At 43.3% G+C, this 22,973-nt stretch overlaps 1 protein-coding gene across 3 annotated transcripts in view; it reads right to left on the bottom strand.

The window, feature by feature from the left end:
* RIN2 (Ras and Rab interactor 2) overlaps positions 1 to 22,973 on the bottom strand; it is a 69,285-nt gene that overhangs the window by 7,636 nt on the left and 38,676 nt on the right. For all 3 annotated transcript variants that reach the window (XM_053394898.1, XM_053394897.1, XM_053394899.1), the window contains 3 exons: positions 21,502 to 22,635; positions 3,273 to 3,578; positions 1,180 to 1,311 (listed from right to left, as the gene is read on the bottom strand). In XM_053394898.1, the coding sequence (XP_053250873.1) occupies positions 1,180 to 1,311; positions 3,273 to 3,578; positions 21,502 to 22,635 (1,572 nt within the window). The remainder of the gene's footprint in view (positions 1 to 1,179; positions 1,312 to 3,272; positions 3,579 to 21,501; positions 22,636 to 22,973) is intronic.

Here is a 22,973-nt window from a genome sequence, read left to right as displayed (position 1 = left end):
ATCTCATGCTCTACCAACTGAACAAGGAAATGTTTTTCTTTTTCAGTGAACTGTCATGCAGGAGGCGGGATGACCATGATAATGCTGCTAAATGCCAATATGAATCTGAAAGACTTGTGGTAATATCCTGGCCTCTGAAGGAAGCCTGCTCTGAAATACAAGGACACTGACAAACTGGAACGTGTCCAGAGGAGGGCAACCAAAATGGTCAAAGGCCTGGAAACGATGCCTTATGAGGAACGGCTAAGGGAGCTGGGCATGTTTAGCCTGGAGAAGAGGAGGTTAAGGGGTGATATGATAGCCATGTTCAAATATATAAAAGGATGTCACATAGAGGAGGGAGAAAGGTTGTTTTCTGCTGCTCCAGAGAAGTGGACACGGAGCAATGGATCCAAACTACAAGAAAGAAGATTCCACCTAAACATTAGGAAGAACTTCCTGACAGTAAGAGCTGTTCGACAGTGGAATTTGCTGCCAAGGAGTGTGGTGGAGTCTCCTTCTTTGGAGGTCTTTAAGCAGAGGCTTGACAACCATATGTCAGGAGTGCTCTGATGGTGTTTCCTGCTTGGCAGGGGGTTGGACTCGATGGCCCTTGTGGTCTCTTCCAACTCTATGATTCTATGATTTTTTTAGGAAAGCTAATTTATAAGCTTCCATAATTCAAAATTCTCAGTAAGTTAAAACAAAGTTTTCCATACTGGAGAAAAAGAGAATTGAAGAGAGAAATTGTCACATATCATTTCAGACCCTGCCACAAGATGTATGGCCTGATCTATCATTCCAAACTGAACTAAGGTTGCAACCCTAACCTCACTGACCTGGGAGTATGCCCCACTGAATTCAATTGGACTTCTGCGAAGACACGGTTAAGAGTTTACTGTAAATCACTACCGCCCAAGTTGCTAGGCCAAACGACAGTTTCCTCCTTCCAGAATCACAAAGAAAAGCATCTTACTATTTTTAATTAAAAATACCCTCTCTCTATGCGGGTAGGAACACAAGGCTTTTTATCTTCATTGGTTGGGGTTATCTTTATGTTTTGTTTGTAGGCATTACTTGATAAGCTGTGGCAACAAGTTAGAGGCTTTCAGGATTCTTTTAAAGGCTGTCTATTCAGGCAGGCTACAAATAAACAAATTCCTGGCAAAAGAGTCATCTCAGAGCTTCAAGGACATTTACCTTCTCCGTGTAGCAAGGAGGGGTCCAGCAGCTCCATCATGTACTCAATTTCAGCATCTAACTCCAGCATGTCACACTGAGCCACAACGTAGGTCAGCACTGGCAAAAAGTCATCAGCTCCATACATCCTCCCTTGACGAAGGGTAAGGAAGAGTGGGGAAAGAAAATATAGGCATTAATCACAACCCTCTGCCAGTATTGTCTGCCTCTTTCCATGTTTAAAGGCAGTCTTCTGCACTGCTGTTTCCATTCAGCTGAATCATTTTAGATTCATGACAAGCGAATTTTACTCAAACATATATGCTATTATCACAGCATCCATTGGTAAATGGCGTTTCCGTGTGCTCTGGCTTCCATCACGGTGTTTCGTTGCCATGGAAAGCTGTCTGTGGACAAACGCCGGCTCCCTCGGCCTGAATGTGAGATGAGTGCCACAGCCCATAGTCGCCTTTGACTGGACTTAACCGTCCAGGGATCCTTTCCCTTTCCCTTTTACCATTGGTGTAAAATTAAAGAGAACGTGATTCTAGGACAGGCGCACATATTCATATACTTTATATGCCATCACTGGACTGGATAAGCAGATTAAAGGATGGCAACTGGCTGCAGCAAAGTTAAATACTTGTAGTGCCGAGGTACTGTACTGAAGTAAGGTAAAGGTAAAGGTACCCCTGACCGTAAGGTCCAGTTGCGGACGACTCTGGGGTTACGCGCTCATCTCGCTCTATAAGCTGAGGGATGAACAAGAACAGCGCACGGAAACACCGTTTACTTTCCCGTTGGAGCGGTACCTATTTATCTGCTTGCACTTTGACGTGCTTTCGAACTGCTAGGTGGGCAGGAGCAGGGACTGAGCAACGGGAGCTCACCTCGTCGCGGGGATTCGAACCGCTGACCTTCTGATTGGCAAGCCCTAGGCTCAGTGGTTTAACCCACAGTGCCACCCGTGTAAAACTCAGTTAAAGCTTGGGATTTGTGCTAAGCAACTGCCTTCTGGTTTAAGCAATGTCTGGATTAAGCAATGTCTGGTTTAAGCAATGTCGATGTTAGCTCAGCAGTGAGATGTTCTTGTGGGGCTCTTGACCAGCTTCATGGTTTACTGGAAACTTATATGTGAGGAGCTAGCTTGCTCCAGGTGAGTACAATTCTATGCTACCTACCCCTGGGTGGCTGGGACTGTGCTCATACTTGCAGCAACACTTCTGTTCCACCCAAAAGGATTAGCCACACCTTGGATACCTTGCAGCACCCTAGAATGGGAAAAGCCTGCACTAGTCTTTGGGCATAGATTTTTTCAAGGCTCAGACCATTTTCAAATTATTCAGACTAAGCTTCTAAAACAAGTGTGATGTAACACCATGTTTTTCACAATGCAAAAATGGGTGGAATTCAATTTCACACTTTTCTAGCCCCTCTATCTGGACCATCACTCCAGCTTGCCAGATCCCACCCACCTCATGTGCTGTTCTCCTGAAACCCCCCAGGCCACTTTCAGAAGCATGCGGAGGGTGCAGGAATTCTAGCAAGCGATATTTGCATGTGTGTGCGCACCATTCATAACTGACAGGACCACACATGTATTTGCCCATTTAAATTGTGCCCTTTTAGTATCAGACTTTAAGAAACAGGTATGAACTGGCACCAGTGTCACAGGCCATTTCTCACACTACAGCAATGCATACATAGTGTTTGAATACACGATTTAAATGCAGAACCAATGCGAAATTGTTTTATTGCTTTCACAAATTACTGTATTCAGAAATGCCCATCTATGGTTAGCTAGATTCCCTGCTGTTTTTCCCAGCATGCTCCAATATCTGGGCCCATCAGTCCCCTTTTAGTTTAGTCTCTTCTTAGCAGACACTGCCTTCATTCCAGATACCTCTTACACCAAAGAGTCACTGCAACATGCTAGAAAGAGTGCAGGTATGAAAACAAATAGAACCAAACTGCAGACTATCAGATTACAAATTACAAAACCTGTGAGATAAAGAAAAAGAGAGATTTGAAACTGTTGTGAGATAAAACATTTGGTTTTCCTCCAAAAGCTTCCTGAACAGCAAAGAAATCTTTGGTCAAGAGACAGCATTTACCTGAATTGTTTTCCATCACAGTGTAAATTAGTTTGCAGACTCGTAGCAGCAGCATGACTTTCTTTTCAGGAGAATACATCTTCTGCATGGTCATGAACTTGACTTTAATCTTTTCAACATCTACAAAGTCTGGTGTTGGGACAAACACCCCAAGCTCCTGAGGATTCCGTTGTCGGACCAGTTGAAGGTTCTCTTTCAACTGTTTCCAAGAGCCGTCAGCTGTATGGAACTCTTTTAACATCACCTCCACATGACCCTTGAGGGGCTTCAGGATGCACTTATGCATGGCCTTCTCCAACACCACATCTGCAAAGAGACAGGCAAACTTGGTTCAGTAGCTGGCCAAGAACCGGCCATGATTTTTGCTCTCTTGAGGGAGAGAAAGAATGGAAACCATTTACTGAGGCCAGAATAATCATTTCATTAAATTGCCAGGTTCATTTTTAATGTCAAAACTAGTTCTAGAGGCATTCTTGACAGGAAGAAAGACAGTCCGCAATTCAGACATCATCTTTATTCATGCTAATTTTTTTAAAAAAATATTTTAATTAATTTTAATTATTTATTTATTTTAATTATTTTTTAAAAAATAAAAACTATAAAATAAAGAAAGTCAACAGTGCAAAATACGGTTCCTATTTGTATGAATGTACAAAGAGCCCTGCTGGATCAGCCCAAAGGTCCATCAAGTCTAGCATCCTCTTCCCCCAGTAGCTATCCAGTTGCCTCTGGAAACCCCACAACAGGAGCTAAGTGGAACTGCAGGCTCCCCAGCAACTGGCCTTCAGAGACACACTGCTTCCAGCAGTGGAGCCAGGGCTCAGCCACTGACAGCCTTACTCTCCGTGAACTTGTCCAATCCTCTTTTAAAGCCACACACATTTCTAGCTATCCCTACATCTCGTGGGAGCAAATTCCATAGTTTAACTATGTGCTGCATGATGCAGTTCAGTGCTTCGTTTTGTCAGTCATGAATCCCATGTTCAGCTTCACTGAATGGTCCCAGGTTCGAGTACTGTGAGAGCCAGAGAGTAACTTCTTTCTATCCACCTTCTCCACTTTCTTTTTTAAAAAAAATATATTTTTACTAAAGATTTCTTTGTTTACAGAAATACAGACATTGCTTCAAGATCAGTTTCATTTGTTGTGAGACATTAGTGTTGCATGCAGTATTAGGTTGGGAAGAAAAGAGGAGAACGGAAGGGGGGGAGGGGGAATGGTGGGTGGGGAGGGGGAGGGTGGCACCGCTTCTCCTCTTCTACTTCGTGTATGTGTGGGGTTTTGTGTCAGCGTCACTTGTGTGGGTCCTCTTTCTATTCGCTTCTTGTATTTCCTTGGTGGTGAGAGAGGTTGGGGGGGGCCTAGCGGGTGGTTGGTTGTCTTTGGTTGTCTTTAGTGAGATTTGTTTATGCATGTGAGTGTGTGAGAGGGTGGGTTTTTAGTTAGCCAGAATGATCTGTATGCTGTTGGCAGATTTTTGTTGTTGTCTTGTTGGGCTATGTATGTGATAAAGGGGAACATACCGTGGTGAAGGCATCTTCTTCTATTTGTCCCCATGTCAGTTTCAGTTTATCGGTTAGTTTTTCTACTAAAGTTGTTTCCCATAGTATTTGATACCATGGTCCAAGCTTACTCCTGACAGGTCTGCTTCTGGCTGATTGGTTATGAGCTCTTTATAATGAGAGTGGGCATTATTATCTTGGAAGATGTTCAGTAGGGCCAGTTCTGGGGTGACTTCTAATACTTGCTTAGTTATTTTGAATATTTCTTGTATGCCTGATGTCCAGAAGAGTTGGATTTTGGGACATTCTCACCACATGTGGAGGTACGTGCCTGTGGAGGTGCGTCCTCTCCAGCATTTTAGTGAGGTTCCTGGGCATATGAGCACTAGTTTCTGTGGTGTTCTGTGCATTTGGTTCTTACTTTCTAGACTGGAGATGGTGTTAGTGAGGGTTTCTACTCTGGAGGTCAGGTTGCTGATTATTTTCTTCAGGGGAGTCACTGTGTTCTTCAATAGTTCTGCTAGTCTCAGTTTCATTTCCCTCAGGCCTCATTTTGTTGTTGTCATCCTGCGGCTATGTTGTGGTCTCTGTGCTTTGACGTGCTTTCAAACTGCTAGCTGGGACCAAACAATGGGAGCTCACCCCGTCGTGGGGCCTCGAACCGCCCACCTTCTGATCGGCAAGCCCTAGCCTCTGTGGTTTAGACCACAGAGCACAAAAGTGGGAGTTGCTATTGAAAGTGGATGGCGAGATATATGTATGAAGGTGTGTGATATTATTATTATTATTATTATTATTATTATTATTATTATTATTAGTTGGGCAGGAAGGAGAGAGAAGAGAAAAGGAAGGGGATGGGGGATGAAAAGAGTAGGTATTTTATGAGAAAGAAAGAAAGAAAGAAAGAAAGAAAGAAAGAAAGAAAGATATTGAGGTGGTGGTATCTGAAAGTTTTGTGTGTGTGTGTGTAAAAATAAAAAGTATATATAAAAAGTGTTTTGAGAGGGGGGATAATAATGGGAGGGCAGGGGGGAGAAAAAACCCCCGTCATTTCCCCTCTATTTAATTTAAAAAATGAGAAATAAAAAATATAAAAAGAGGAGGAATTTAGGGTGGAAGCTGCAGTCCCAGGAAGTGGCCTTTGTTGGTTCAGGGCTCCTTTATGGGTGCTGCCATTTTAATTCTTGAGTGTTTAAAAAATAAAATAAATGTATTAAAATATTTTTTTAAAATTTAGAAAATAACTTTTTTGGATACTGTGTCCATTTCCAGTCACCAGTGGCACCCCCTGCCGGCAGGGGGGACCTGCACAGTGCCCATCTTCTCCCGGGCGATACTTTTGGGTGGCTCCCTGACAGGCCCTGGCCTGCTTCCCTTGCACCAGTCACCAGATGGGTCGATCCCAGTCCTGGTGGAGCCGAGGTTGTCAGGGGTTGGGGCTCCACACAGCCTTCTCGACCTTTGCGTCATCTGGGCAGCCCAGGACTTCCGTACACACTGCCCAGGCTTGCACCCCAGAGAGGTCACTTTGGTGCTACTAATGCAGCAGTTTGACTTCATCGCTGGAGGCACACTCCATTGTCTCTCGAACAAACGGATGCTAACAACAAGTCTCGCAAGTACAGCGGCCCCATTGTCAAGTGTTTGTTCTCAGCACTTTTGTCAGGGTTTGCTGGCCTGTGCTTTCATCATCTTTTTCTTTTTAAAAAAGTTGTATGATGTCATGCTTAAACATCCATATGTACCATTTTTCCCCACTGCTACTGCTATCATTTTACTAAATGGCCATGTATACAGTAAAATAGAAACATTATGAGATCATGTTCTTACTGTCATTTGTTGTGCAGCTCAGACACAGAAGCAGAAGGAGACCAATGATTTGGCCAAAGCCAAGCACATTCAGCCTCAATGCTACACTCAACAGCAATCCCTTAACTCTACAGAAAACAGTGAACAGCCCATCTCCTCACCCGTGTTAGAAATTCTGCAGGTGCCAGGTGCATTATGCTACTGGTTCAAATTCAGTTGTAACTACATGGAGATTTCTGGGCACCTAGTTGGAGACTGACATCTCCATTGAGCCAGCTGACTCGTGAGCAGTCCTCTATCATCACATCAAGGAAAGTAAGTGCAGGGCTGAGTACAGATATATTTGATAGCCGGTGCCTAGTCCCCTCTCCAAACCCCAGTAATAGGCTGTGTATGTAGCCGCGAAAAGATGGTCATAAACATTAATTAACTGACAATATAATGGAATGACCATGCAACCCACTGCAGAGGCAGAATAACATCCATTTTCAAAAACCCAAAGTGCAACTTCTAACCACACAAATAAAAACAAAACATGGAGGAATAAACAGGAGGTAAATGTACTTTTGTAAAATACAGTGGTACCTCGGGTTACATACGCTTCAGGTTACAGACTCCACTAACCCAGAAATAGTACCTCGGGTTAAGAACTTTGCTTCAGGATGAGAACAGAAATTGCGCGGCGGCGGGAGGCCACATTAGCTAAAGTGGTGCTTCAGGTTAAGAACAGTTTCAGGTTAAGAACGGACCTCCGGAACGAATTAAGTACTTAACCCGAGGTACCACTGTATACATACTTTCCTTGAGAATTCAAACAAACTACCCCATCTGAAAATTGAAGGATGCCACATGAGCAGTGATGCACAACTCTCATAGGCCTAAAGGGATTTGTTATGAATCAGTTCCTTAGTAAAATGACACACACCTCTTTGGGATTAAAGAAGCACATTGGTGTGGATGGAGGAAGTGATTCTGCAGCAGGAAGCACTTACACATGACACATGGGCTTATGAAGTCACTAACAATCACTGTAAAATGCATTAGGGGTGACAGAGTTGCACGTTAAAAAATTGAAGAAGGAATTGTTGTAGCCAGCTTTTAGCTCTAAAAATTCATCCTCCTTTCACCCCCACATACAAGCTGCTTTGCAGCTAAAATCTGGGAACTAAATGCAACACTGTTTCCCAGCTTATGAGCCTAAGATACACAATACAGGGTCAATATTTGTAACCTTGAAGTAATGTTTGCACACCTAAGAGAGAACCACAAAGGCAGCCCTTTATCAGTTGTGCATAGCTTGGCTTCTTCTAGGCCACATTCTTCCAAAATTCCTGACACCTTCTCCTAAACCCAGGGCTCAACTTTCCTGTCTCTTTGTTAACAAGGGGAAAACTGCCTCCTGGTGCAATCAGTGCAATGCAAACAGCAGCAAAATGGATGGGACAACGGCTTATTCCAGGCTGTATACAACACAGCACTAAGTGGCTGATGCTTAGCAGGTTTCATCTTTGCACAACTGAATGTTCCCCCCCTTTCTTTCCCCCATGAAGTTCCTAAATCTGTTCTGAGAGTCTCCCCCAGCCCTCTGGAGCAGATTTGGGGATGACGGGGGCATACACAGGGTGTGGTGAGGGAAGTCCCATTGTGCTATCAATGCCCATTTGTTATTGGGTAGCATATAAATATTTTAAACTAAGTGCTCATTCACAAGTCCATTTGCCCTGCCACTTTCCCCCAGGAAAACCTGTGGTTTACTGCTGAATTGGAACAAATGGCAGATTTAGAGGTAAAGAGCAAGTTTTCCAGGGGAAAGCTGCAAGGCAAATGCAAAACCACTTGGCCCTGTGCCTAGAAAGAGAGGACAAGCAGGAAACTGCTCAGACCCGTGCTTTCTAGGCATGGGGCACTTCAGGACATCCGAAAGTGTGGACAAGCAATAAGTTAATGTAGGGACTGATGGTTCTGGGAACTGGAAAGAGATTTTTTTTTAACAGTCCCATTATAATCTTTGGCAAAGCTGTGGGCTTATTAGACCTTACTCCTTCCTTCTTTTCTCTTCTTTTATCATGCTTGATTACTTCTGAGCAGCAAGATGTTAATATCAGACAAGAAAGAAATAGTGGCTACTTTGCTATAAAATTCAACACATGTATGAGAAAAGTCGCCCAAAAACTAATAGTACACAGAAACATCTGTCCACAGGCCTTCCAATGATGTTGTTGGCAAATCTACCGTATTGGCCTGAATATAAGCCTCACCTTTTCCCCAAATTCCGACCGTGAAAAGCTAAAGTGTGGCTTATATTCACGACCTTAAGGTATGCAGCCAGGAGTGCGGGGCAAACAGCGCCAGGAGCATGGCAAAGCGGCACCCGCCCTGTGCATAGTCCCCCGTCCTCTCCCCCAAGGCCGGGAAGGGAGAGAGCGAGGAAGGGGAAAGGCCGCCAGCAATGCAGCGCGAGACCCCCCCCCCAATATGTGTGGCATGTGAAACACATAGTACAACATTCCTAGAGTGGACATGCTAGGGAATGCTTTGTATCACCCAGGAGATACAAAGCACCCACAAACTCATTATGTTTACTGGGAAGTCTTAAGTAGTATGTTTAGGTTTACAATCTCAAAGTATTTTTAATCACCACATACCTCTCTCCAACATTATGACAGAAACTAACGAGGCAGATGAGAATAGTTGTCATAGATAATTTGTAATTATGTTGACTGACTTAATTAAAGCTGCCTTAGCCATTTGAAAGTGGAAAGAGGAAGTGCTTTGATAGAGTGAGCAGTTTCCTTGTGACTTCAGGAATGTCCATCTGCATCCTGTACTGAAACAGTCTTTTGCAATCTTTTAAAGCAGCACATTATTTTATTAAAACAAAAAATACTTGCATGATCTGCTACCATTAAAGGGGCTCCTTTATTATAGACTCACAGAGCTGGGAGGGATTCTGAGGGTCATCTAGTCCAACCTTCTGCAATGCAGGAATATCAACTAAAACATCCCTGAGAGATGGCCATCCAACCTCTGCTTAAAAACCTCCAAGGAAGGAGAACCCACCGTTTCCTAAGCTCTTACTGTCAGAAAGGTCTTCCTGGTGTTTAGTCAGAATCCATTGATTCAGGTCCACAGCAGCAGAAAACAAGTTTGCTCCCTCCTCCATGTGACAGCCCTTTAGATATTTGAAGATGGCTATCACATCTCCTCTCAGTCTGCTCTTAACCAGGCTAAACATACCCAGATACCTCAACCATTCCTTATAAGGCTTGGTTTCCAGACCCTGGATCATCTTGGCCACCCTCATCTGCACACATTCTAGCTTGTCATTATCCTTCTTAAACTATGTCACCCAGAACTGGACACAGGACTCCAGGTGTGATGTGGCCAATGCACAATAGAGCAGGGCAATAGACCAGATGTTGATGCAGCCTAGAAGAACATTAGCTTATTTTGCAGCTGCATCACATTCTTGACTCTTACGAAGTTTGTGGTCTACTAGGACCCCTAGATCATTTACAGATGTTCTACTGGCAAGCCAGGTGTCCCCCATCTTATATTTGTGCATCTGGTTCTTCCTGCCTAAGTGAAATTCATGTTGTTAGTTTGGCCCCAGTTCTCCAATATGTTAAGGTCAATGCCAAGTGGCATTGGCTACCCCTCCCAGTTTTGTATCATTTGCAAATTTGCTGAGCATCCCTTGATTCCTTCATCCAAACCATTTATAGACATTGAACAATAACAGGCCCAGGACGGAACCCTGTGGCACCTAACTTGTCACTTTTGTCCAAGAAGATGAGGATCTATTAGTGAGCACACTTTGGATTCTATCAGGCAAACGGCTACAAATCCACCTAACGGTTACCTTGTCCGGTCCACATTCTACCAACTTCTCCACAAGAATATCATAGGGGCCTATATCAAAAACCTTACTGAAATCTGGATGCACTTCATCCATGGCATTTATCTGATTCATCAAGCTTGCAACTCTATCAAAAAGAAAAACGAAAAGAGATTCATCTGGTGCTCACAGAACAACCATTTAATTATTTGTTGTAGGATTCATATTTTATTTTGGGATTTTGTTTTATTATTTTCTCTCTCTCTTTTCGTTACATATTGGAAATCAAAAAAACTATTTTTAAAAATACACTACGTCCACTGATCCACCAAGTTTGTAACTCTATCAAAAAAAGAAATGAGATTCGTCTGGCATGACCCATGCAGGGTCTTCGTAATCACAGTGCTTTACAAAATCAAAAACAAAATACTAAAGCATTCTACACACATTCTTGACACTCAATTGTCAACATCTGCCGCAGTGGATTTTCCCACCTGGAACCTTATTCAAATGCACTATACCTTGCTTGGTTTCCCCCCCTATTGGATAGGATGTTTTAATGTATTTCCCCCCTTCTACACTGCCTTGGTTTTAATGTGTGTAAGTGGGATCTTTTTGTTTGTTTGGTTATAAGTCACTTTGGATTGCAACTTACAAATTTAATCAATAAAAAAAATAATGAACAAAAAACGTTTCAGTTTTAGTGGAGCAATGGAGACAAGTTTTTCTTACTGCCTGGGGATAGGCAATTTGTAGCAATATCACAAATTTTATGCTCTATTTTTAGTATATCCAAAATCCTTTGCTTTTAAGGGGCTACCCCACATTTTCTTCAAAAACTTGCTTTGCACAGATAACTACCATAGAGTTATCAAAATTTCCAAAACTAGAGGGTTCATGGTTTGGCTTTGAAAAACAAGGGGTCCTCAGTAATTAGCTAATTGGGAACTACTGGTCTAAATCACTGAGCTTCTTGGGTTTGCCAGTCAGAAGGTTGGCAGTTCGAATCCACACAACGGGGTAAGCTCCTGTTGCTCTGTCCCAGTTTCTGCCAACCTAGCAGTTTGAAAGCATACCAATACAAACAGATAAATAGGTACTGCTGTGGTGGGAAAGTAAATGGCGTTTCTGTGTGCTCTGGCACTTGTCACTGTGTCCTGTTACGCCTGAAGTGGTTTAGTCCTGCTGGCCACATGACCCGGAAAGCTGTCTGTGGACAAACGCCAGCTCCTTCAACCTGAAAAGCAAGATCAGCACCGCACCTCATAATCGCCTTGGACTGAACTTAACTGGACAAGAGTCCATTACCTTATCTAAGTGCTTCTTAACCAACCAGTTAAGTTCTACTTAATGGTTCTTCTTTAAGAACAGCAGCCATGATTTTAGAAGATCAAGGAAGTCTAAAGTATGGGTGTTTTCATTCATTTTTGGCCATTTTTACACATTATTGTCAACTGCCAAATTACATGTCCTCACTGGGCATGCTGTAGGCTGTGAGGAAGAAGCCATAACTCCTTTGTAGGGAACAGTTTCAGGATGGGGAGGCAACAGACCCCTAACAACACTGGATAGTATAGACTGAGGGGTGGGAATCAAAGTCAGGGTTGGGGCTGGAGCAGCTAGTGTCGTGAAGGCCTCTAAATGAAGATAGGTTACACCCTTTTTAATAAAGAAAGTATAAGCTACACTTTAACAAAAGGGAGCAGGTAGGCAATCATTTATAGATTGTCACTGACAAAGAGCAATTGATTTAAGAGGGAAGGTCAAGTTTTCTTCCACAAATATACAATGAGAACAGAGTGCTTTTAGCTCTTCCAGGAATAAATTCTCATAGACTGCCATGCCAGAAATATATCACTACATTTATAAAATATATAAATAGACCAGCCTGAGTTCACCTCAGCAATGAAAATAGATGAAAAGTAACTTTGGGCAGTTGATCTTCACAATACCTAAAGCAGACATATCCAGAAAGATGCAGAAAACAGGTTCTGCCCCCACCTGCCCCGAAAACCTGACTTAGCTACTCCTAGCCTTTTATCTTTTATTTCAACTCCACACTTGGTTATACTATCAGCTCCCAGCATGGAAACAGCCATAGGACGCCTGTTGGGGTGGGAGAAGAAGATGCCAGCAATTGTGGAAATCACCATTAATTTCCTAACTGGGGAAAGCTGTTACTCACTCTGGTAAGCAGCTATCCAAGAGTCTGTAAACAACAGCCATTGAAGGTTGGTTCCTAAAAGCTATTATGGCCAGACCCACCTGAGAATAATACCACATGAGGGACTATCTGGTGTGCAAAAATTCAAAAGGACACCGCTGCTGCAACATAAAGGTAAAGGGACCCCTGACCATTAGGTCCAGTCGTGGCCGACTCTGGGGTTGCGGCGCTCATCTCGCTTTATTGGCCGAGGGAGCCGGCGTTTGTCCACAGACAGCTTCCGGGTCATGTGGCCAGCATGACTAAGCCGCTTCTGGCGAACCAGAGCAGCACATGGAAACACCGTTTACCTTCCCGCTGGAGAGGTACCTATTTATCTACTTGCACTTTGAGGTGCTTTCGAACTGCTAGGTTGGCAGGAGCAGGGACTGAGCAACGGGAGCTCACTCCGTTGCGGGGATTCGAACCGCCAACCTTCTGATTGGCAAGTCCTAGGCTCTGTGGTTTAACCCACAGCGCCACCCGCGTCATACAAAGCTGCTATTTGCTAGAAAGCCAACCAGTTTTGTTTTCTTCAAAAGGGGGCATGCTCTTTTATCTGTCATGCAATGTGATGCATGCACTGTGCAGCACTGAGGACCCACTAGCATTGCTGCCAAGTCACCAGGCCCCATAGAGCAGGGTGTGCTGTTACCAAAAGGAAGTGAAAGCATTGCATCCCCATGACTGCTTGGGTACATGCATAGTGCACCTATTGGTTCACTGAGCAAGTATGATGGGAAGCAGCAGTGTATGCCTGCCCCAGGCAGCATGGAGGCAAGAGTTTGGGCAGAATGCAGGGAGTAGGTGAGCAGGATGAAGATCGCTTGCAAGAAATCCCAGTACACAGTTTCAGGTATCTGAAGTGGTCTGCAGAGTAGCACATGCAAACTCTGAAGTGGGTGAAAATAGTTGGGAAAGCAACTTATTCTACAAGACATCTCCCTCTCCTCAACTTCAAGCATGCAAGGCTTTAGTTGTGTACATATGTATGTGCGCACATCAGCTAATTCACACTGAGATGATAAATGTGTACTTGGTTGCATTGCTTCAGACAGTGGATGGAGCTGATATGATCTGACTGCTCCTTCTTGTGAAAAGTAGCAATATTAATAAAAACTAAAATCCCTGCACATAAAACAAACTATTAAGTCAGGGAAAAGCGTAGCCTTCATTTAAGCTGACTGAGGTTTGTGGTCCACTGAGACGGAAATGAGGTCAGGCAGCCTTAAAATACCGCAAGGAAATCTTGGAGGCTCTGTGTATTGTGCATTTTGGGAAGACACTGAGATCTGATAACATGTGAATGGTTCAGAAGCTGGAGGATTTTGTGCTTCTGCGCTTTCTAAATATTTCAGCAATAATGTTAGCCTAATTTAGATGAAGGAACTGGGAGAACAGCTGCAAGGTATGTCTGGGTGATATATTGATATATTGTCCAAAACTGGTTTCAAGACCACATCGTGATAACCCTCTCAAAATAAATGAGCTGGCAATATCTTGTGAGTCATGTGTTTGTGCGCGCGCTATGCAAAATAATGATACTGGAAAACAGCAGGAAGTCAGCTGGAGTTTCTGCGTCTTCCTGGGTTGAATGAGCAGGCGCTCTTTCCTCCCTTCTCTCTCTGGTGTGCATGTGTGTGCCTGAAAGTAGTCAAAGAAAACATGGTTTTGTGAAGCTAACTGATGCTGAAGTTTAAGGAAGCACACACCCCACCGCTCTGGCTCACGTGAGCCAGCATGGGGGCTTGCTCAGCTGTAGGACTGGGAGTTGTATCGCGGTTGCTTCTTCCTCCTCACCTTACTTCCTCCTTATTTCAGACATTGTGATTTATCAGTACTGTATATCATGATATTCAGCTGGTGATATATCACAATGTTGAAAGCCAGACATCGCCCAGCCCTACTGCAGGGGCTCTACAGGGTTTCAGACAGAGGTCCCTCTCAGCCCTACCTTGGAAAATGAGCTCAGAGCCATTTGTATGCATGATATGTGCTTTCTCTCTGAACTATGGTCCTTCCCAAGTCCCTCATAGTAAATGAAGAAAAATAAATAATGTGAAAACAGCCTGAAAGCAGAGTAAAAAGCTGTTCATAACACAATCTTTTATCAGACTGCACTCTGCTAGCAGCTCTCTATGCCAGGCAGTAACATCTTGCCCTGAAGGTCAGTTAACCGCAATCCACTGTTGAGTTACTTATTTTAGAAGCAACCGAGGTGAACATTTCATAAAAGACTATGGTGTGGTGATGGGGAGAAATAGGAAAACTTTTTATGTTTAAGTAAGACCTCCGTGTATAGGGCGGTATATAAACTCAAATAATAAGAATAATAATACTCAGATATGTAATTATGTATATTAATTTCAAAATAGTTCAGTTTAGCTATATTTCATACATATGATATTCTTGTAAAGAAGCTGGTAAAATGCGGTCTTGACTTTGCTACCACTCAGTGGATTTGTAACTGGCTGACTGACCGAACCCAAAGGGTGCTCATCAATGGTTCCTCTTCATCCTGGAGAAGAGTGACTAGTGGGGTGCCACAGGGTTCTGTCTTGGGCCTGGTCTTATTCAACATCTTTATCAACGACTTGGATGATGGACTCAAGGGCATCCTGATCAAATTTGCAGATGACACCAAACTGGGAGGGGTGGCTAACACCCCAGAGGACAGGATCACACTTCAAAACGACCTTGACAGATTGGAGAACTGGGCCAAAACAAACAAGATGAATTTTAACAGGGAGAAATGTAAAGTATTGCACTTGGGCAAAAAAAATGAGAGGCACAAATACAAGATGGGTGACACCTGGCTTGAGAGCAGTACATGTGAAAAGGATCTAGGAGTCTTGGTTGACCACAAACTTGACATGAGCCAACAGTGTGACGCGGCAGCTAAAAAAGCCAATGCAATTCTGGGCTGCATCAATAGGAGTATAGCATCTAGATCAAGGGAAGTAATAGTGCCACTGTATTCTGCTCTGGTCAGACCTCACCTGGAGTACTGTGTCCAGTTCTGGGCACCACAGTTCAAGGACACTGACAAACTGGAACGTGTCCAGAGGAGGGCAACCAAAATGGTCAAAGGCCTGGAAACGATGCCTTATGAGGAACGGCTAAGGGGGCTGGGCATGTTTAGCCTGGAGGAGAGGAGGTTAAGGGGTGATATGATAGCCATGTTCAAATATATAAAAGGATGTCACATAGAGGAGGGAGAAAGGTTGTTTTCTGCTGCTCCAGAGAAGCAGACACGGAGCAATGGATCCAAACTACAAGAAAGAAGATTCCACCTAAACATTAGGAAGAACTTTCTGACAGTAAGAGCTGTTCGACAGTGGAATTTGCTGCCAAGGAGTGTGGTGGAGTCTCCTTCTTTGGAGGTCTTTAAGCAGAGGCTTGACAACCATATGTCAGGAGTGCTCTGATGGTGTTTCCTGCTTGGCAGGGGGTTGGACTCGATGGCCCTTGTGGTCTCTTCCAACTCTATGATTCTATTCTATGATTCTATATTTCACATCTCTATTTGCTTTTAAAGTTTGATTTCACTGGTATTTCCTTATGAATATTTTATACTGTTCTATTTAATCAGCTTATAAATTTTCCTGATTAAGCGATATACAACCTTTGTTTAATAAAAAAAGGGGTTGTATCCATAACCGCATGGGCAGCATTCCACTTGCAAAGCAAGGTTTCTCCTTCCGCACCTCCCCACCCCGCAATCTGCTCCGAGGGTCCCCCAAGTCTCTGGAGCAGAATTTGAGGGTGCAGGCAGAGGCTGCAGGGGAGATGAAGGGGAAGCTCTGCTGCATACTTAGAAATCTGTAGCGGTGCTGAAGACAACCCAAGGTGTTTATTCATTTCCCTGATGGATTTGTACCATTAGAAAGAGGCAAAAGCTACATCTCTAGACAGGGCGCTGTTGAAAATAATATAAAAGGCTGAAACACATTTCTTTGGTCTTTGTTTGGAAATCAAACCATCTGGCTCATCTCAAAGCCAGCTCTGAGGTAATATTTGTGTCTCCTGGAGTGATTCTTGGTGACTGTATATATGTGAAGAAAGGGCTGGCAACTGACTGAAGTGTTTTTAGACAGTTAAAACATCATTTTAAAAGTAATGGTTATATCTTAAACAGCTGTATTACTAAAACAATTTGCAGTAAAATAATTCAATATGAAACTCCATTTCTGCTTGAAACATTCATTTAATTTAAGGTGACCTACTTTTCTACTCTGCCATTTTAGCTGTTACTCTGCTGGGCACCAAATTTCAAATACACTAGTTTGTTAACATTTGAAGAAGCCAGGAATTATTATCCTGTTTTGTTTTATTTATTTATTTCCAAATGTATAAACTGCTCTACATTCAAAAAATACCTGAGCGGTGTACAAACAAAAAACCATAAAACATTGTTAAAAACAGGAAACTAATGATAATTAAAAGTTGCAGGAATAAAATGGCTTAATTTGGGAAGGCTTTAGAATAAAGAAAAGTTTTCAACCAAACCTTGCTGACAGTATGACAATACGTCATCATACACTCACTTTATTTGGCACAGGAGAAGGCAAAGAAACAATTAAGGCCTTACTCTTCACACTATCAACAAAAGCAGCACAGCCAAATCACCAGCCATATCTGCACAAAGCAGGCCTCCAACACCAGCATTAAATGGCTGCTGGAATGAGGACACATGCTCACATTAGCCCCTTGCATTCCCTGAAAAGTTTCATTCCAGGCTGAAAGCAGGCTTCCACTGCAACTCCCGCCATTTGTGTGTGGATTAGGCACAGGAGCAGTGCAAGATGGAGTAAGGTAAAGGTAAAGGGACCCCTGACCATTAGGTCCAGTCGTGACTGACTCTGGGGTTGCGACGCTCATCTCGCTTTATTGGCCGAGGGAGCCGGCGTACAGCTTCCGGGTCATGTGGCCAGCAGGACTAAGCCGCTTCTGGCGAACCAGAGCAGTGCACGGAAACGCCGTTTACCTTCCCACTGGAGTGGTACCTATTTATCTACTTGCACTTTGACATGCTTTCGAACTGCTAGGTTGGCAGGAGCATGGAGTAGCTAGTGGGATATGTCAGAATGGAGGAGTGAAATTGACATTCGATCCATAACCACACCTGGATGGATGTGCACAGTGGAATTATGCAAAAACTTCTGGCTCTCCAGATATTGTCTGAAAAATAATGACTGGTGCAGTATAGGGGCTTAGAGTAGGGACATCTCAAGTTGGCTATGAACCCTGCAATTCTAGATCTGAAGATATGAGGGTAAGAGCAACATGTTCAAAAAGACCTTTTCAAGCATGGAGGACCTGACTATTAGCCACACTTACTAGCCTGAGTTGGAGTTCAACAACATCCAAAGGACCATAGGTTCACCACCCCTGTTCAAGAGTGCCCTTCCTACAATATAACATAGGAATTTGGGAAGAGGGGTCCCAAAGAAATTTATTGCTCAGTAAAGACTTATTTGCATTCTTCCTAAGTAATTTTAATAAGTAATTTTAAAGGAATTTGCTGCTCCATAATGACAACTGGTTAATGTGGCTTGACATCAGACAAACTGATGGGCCTATCAAGGGCTATGATGTTGCATGATGTTCCCAAGTATGTGTACAGCAACTGCTTTAGATAGTAAATGGCAAGAGTGGCTGGCTGCTTTCGAGTCCAGTTTGTGGGCTTCACAGGGTCACCTGGTTGGCCATTACTGGGACTGGATGTGAAACTAAATGTGAAGTAGATGGTACACTAAAAAAAAACAAGCTATGTTAAGTATTAAAGTATTATTATTATTAGGCTCCTCATTCTTTGCCCAAACATTAAACAACAGACATCTAGTTAAAACCTTTCGATTTTGTCTCACCCTAAAATCTTTCCCTACATTACAGTGGTGCCCCGCAAGACGAATGCCTCGCAAGACGAAAAACCCGCTAGACGAAAGGGTTTTCCATTTTTCGATGCGCTTCGCAAGACGAATTTCCCTATGGGCTTGCTTCGCAAGACGAAAACGTCTTGTGAGTCTTGCGATTTTTTTCGCTCCCCCCCCCTTTTTCTAAGCCGCTAAGCCGCTAATAGCCTTTTAGCCGCCAAGCCGCTAAGCCTTTAATAGCCGCTAAACCACTAATAGCGCTAATCCGCTAATAGGGTTGCTTCGCAAGACGAAAAAACCGCTAGACAAAGAGACTCGCGGAACGGATTATTTTGTTCTTGCAAGGCACCACTGTACTAGGGAACAGGTATCTGGAGGTTATTTGAAGAAAGCTTAGTACTGAAAGCATCACAACACCAGAAGCAAAGTTGGAACAAATAAGAAAATGAAATACCACAGTTTAACCTGTAAATGAATGCATGCAATTGTTTTTCTAGCTTTGACTTTTATTTTTGTGCCCAAGGTAAGATTGAAATAGTGAAATAAATTGAGGAGAAAATGGATTAGCCTGGTGTTTGTTCTGTTGTCTGTTTGGAATGACTCAATCCATCCGCCACATAAGCTCTGTGCTTAAATCAGCAAGATTTGATGCATCTGCTCTGTTGTAGTTACTTGCAAATCTGAAGACTGGTGAAGGCAGCAAAACTGCTCCAAAACTTGCAGCTCTGCATAATGAGAGATTGCTCACAGGCCATCAGTTGCTCAACTAAACTCACCCAAGCTAAAGCACAATGATCCTCTACATACATAGTCATTAGCATATGAAAAAGTTGTCATTTTAACAATCCACCAAAACCAACATAGTTTAAACCACACCCTTGCGGGAAGCAGCAAAAGTCCAAACAAACACAAGAAAAAACTGATATTTCTTTGTGAATTGTAAAAAGAGCATGCTGCTAAAAAGCAAGGTTAAAAGTTTTAGAGCACTGCAAAATCTTTGATATACAGCATAGTATCATAGAGAGCCACAAGACTATCTTGAGTTTAGGGAGAAAAAATAATCACAGGATGTTGTTTCATTGGCAACATATCCCCTTTACACTGGATCTACAATGAGTCATACTTATGGAAATAGCTACTCGATTCAGGGCATGCCAAAGTTTCAGTACAAAAACACTTAACTACTTTCTTTGGGAATGGTTATCAGCTAGCACTGAATACAAATTCCTATGCTGGATACCCAACAGCATATGAGAACACCAAGTCAATGGGGAGGAAAGCAGTTCGATGAAATGAGCTCACATGGAAAGTATTTTGCCTGAGGGAGGTACATCAGGAAAATAGCTTTCAGTGTTCTTGTTTTGGTTGTTTAAATACCTATAACACCGAAGGCACATAAAGATGGGCAGAAACAATATCTTAAGGAACTAACCTGCATTTTCATACCACATCCCCTCTGTCTTTCTAAAATGCTTATATATGCAACACAGAGCAAACAGGATCTGAGGAAACCCTCTTCTCTCTTCCGTATGAATCTTAGACTTGCATAAGAAATGGTCCCGTTTAAGTTCTGGAACTGAGCTCCAGGTGCCCTTGACAAGAAGAAAGTGAAGGGAGAGCCTTTTTTTCAGTGATGGCACCCAATCTGTAGAATGCCATTCCCCCACAAGTAAAAGAGGCCCAAACCCTTTTACCATTCAGTAGACAAAATTAAAACCATTAAATACTCTGGTGAAGAAAGAGCTTACGCTTTGAAATTTTATGGTATTGCTTAAATTTCCCTCTGCTTCTGCTTTAAGTCTTTCTAGAAGATCTTAATTATTTATTGTTCTGCTGCTTTTACTGACTTGTTGCTTTCTGTGCACTGCTGAAAAAAATTAAATAGAAAAGCAGTTGGATGGGCAGTGCATAAGTAAATGGTGGTGGCAAAGAAAAATTTTAAATAAATAAATAATAATGTGTTGCTGTCCTGCAGTACAAAAGCAAGAACATAAGATGCTACATGGAAAACGGAAAGATATTAAATATCTGTGTTTAGAAGATGCTTGATTTTAAGTGACTGTAAATAAGCCATGCAACCTCATCTCACACATGTTTACACACACACAGGGTTGCAACTGTGCAGCACAATCCCGTGTTCACTTGGAGATAAATCCTACTGTGTTCAGTGGGGCTTGCTTCCAGGTAAGTGTGCACAGGACTGCAGTCTTAATCCTTTAAGATCAAACGTCAGCTTCGAGTATATTGTATTTCTTTCTGGGAAAAAGCATGTGCAAATGCATTGCTCTATTTTTCCCTCTGCCCCCCCCCCCCCCGCCAAGTCTAGATTGCAAGTCTCTTGGGGCAGGGTCCTGACTTTTACTTAGGCTACCTTGTGAAACTGATGGTGTTGTATTGAATAATTCATGTATTTCATGAAGTGCCGTTCTTCTAGAAGAAAAGGTGCTGCGACTTGCCATGTAAGTGTCACATTTTTAACCAGTGCTTTTCTTCGGGGGGGGGGGGGATGGTGCCGGTACTGCATAATAATAATAACAATAACAATAATTTTATTACTTATACCCCACCCATCTGGCTGGGTTTCCCCAGCCACTCTGGGTGACTTACAGCTTATATAAAAACATAATAAAACACCAAACATTAAAAACTTCCCGATAAAGGGCTTCCTTCAGATGTCTTCTAAAAGTTGTGTAGTTCTTTATATCCTTGACACCTGAAGGGAAGGCATTCCACAGAGAGGGCACCACTACTGAGAAGGCCCTCTACCTGGTTCTCTTGAGTACCTCCAGAAAAAAAGCACTGGTTTCATGCAAACTTTCCTCCTGTAGGCTTTGTTTTGTTTTGAAGTATACGGGATTTTAACTAGGAGAAGCAACTGGAACTCTGACCGTTAACAGAAGACCTGGACCTTTCCAACAAGTATGGAAACTGCAACTACAAGGACAGCATGTTTTCACTTTTGACAGGTGAGGAGAGGCAAACAGCCCAGAGACTTGCTTACCTATTTGGTCTTCTGGAATCAGGGACTCAATTGGAGGATCCAGTTCAGAGCTCTGAGACAAGTAGCTCTTGACTTGGGTCATGAACTGCCGAATAGTCTGAAGCATGTCTGTGCTGGAAACATGGCACTCCTTGTTCTCCTGCAAGAAGCTTACGTAATCCTGAACCAGGCACCCAAAATAGGTGCGCTTATCTCGAGACATCTCTGCTATTTTCTTGATCATCCTCTTCTCTGGGGTCATGAAGGAGCTGAAAACTCCGCTCACTTTCCGCAGCTGGGATTTAACAATTTTGGGAAGCACAAAGGAGCTAGTCCTTTTTTTTTTAGGCTTCAAGGGTGGTGCCATGCTCTCCTGGTCACTTTCCCCCTCATACTCTTCCAGGCTGCTGTTAGTATCCCCATCGTAAGGAAAGAGCGGCATGCTCCGATCAAAGTCAAGCGAGTCAGAGGAGGATGTGGAGAGGCTCATGTCGCTTAGTCTCTGCCTGCCTCCATTCCACTGTACTTGTGACTCAGAGTGTGCAGCTAAGCTCTTTTTGCTCTCTGCAAAGTTCTGCTGCTGAGGCGGGGCTCCACCTGGAATGTGAGCAGCTTCTGAGCCTTGCACTGAGTTATGGCTCGGTCTAATTACAGCCGAGCTTTTTGCACTGCTCTCTGCTTCTAAAGAGAGCGCCTTCTTCTTCAGGCGAGGAGGTGGGACAGGAGCAGGCGTCTTCTGCAGCAAATCCAAGTTCCAGTTTTTGTTGTGGTCGGCAGTTTCCAGCAGACTTGCCTGGTTTATATTCCTGGACAGCTGAGGGCTTGCAACCAGGCTATGAATAGAAGGTGGGGGGGGCCGAGGTGGAGGGGAGCGAGCTCTCTCTGGGCAGTTCACATCTTGAGTTCTTGGGCACTGTCTTTTCAAATTGCCACTGACATCCTGGCTATGCACTTTCAAGAAGAGAGGGTTAATAAAACACAAGGCTCCATTGGTCTGGCTGCATTCCAGCTCCGAAGGCGTTCTGGTTCTTATAGAATGAACTCCATTTATGAGGCAGAGCTGCTGGGAGCCTTTATATATGCTGTCTGAAGGCAGAGGCTTCTGGACGAAGGAAGGATTTTGCAGTCTGTTGTTAGCTGGAGAACTCCAAAAATCTGAAAGTAATTATTTGGTTAGTGTAAGAATGCCAATATTATATAGCAAGTGATCAGAACACTCTGCTCAACAACATTTGTGCTCAAGCAAATAGTTCTTTGACTTTCCGTAAAGGGCAGACCCAAGACATTTTGGGCACTGAGGTGGGAAATCCAAATGGCCCCTCCTTCTTCCCCTCTGTAACACACATGTGCACACACAGCACAGATGACCTGGCAGCTCTCCTGCACAAGCCTCAGTTCACTTGAGCAGAGTCTCTGCAAAATAACTTTCTGCTAGTCCCTTGGTCAGACTTGCCTGTTTACCTCTTTGGCCCAAATCTGCTGCCAAAGTTCAC

This window comes from Podarcis raffonei, chromosome 7 (genome assembly GCF_027172205.1).
Source record: "Podarcis raffonei isolate rPodRaf1 chromosome 7, rPodRaf1.pri, whole genome shotgun sequence".
NCBI classification, from domain to species: Eukaryota; Metazoa; Chordata; class Lepidosauria; order Squamata; family Lacertidae; genus Podarcis; species Podarcis raffonei.
Note: the sequence above shows the minus strand (reverse complement) of the source record. Positions and strands in the feature narration are given on the sequence as shown.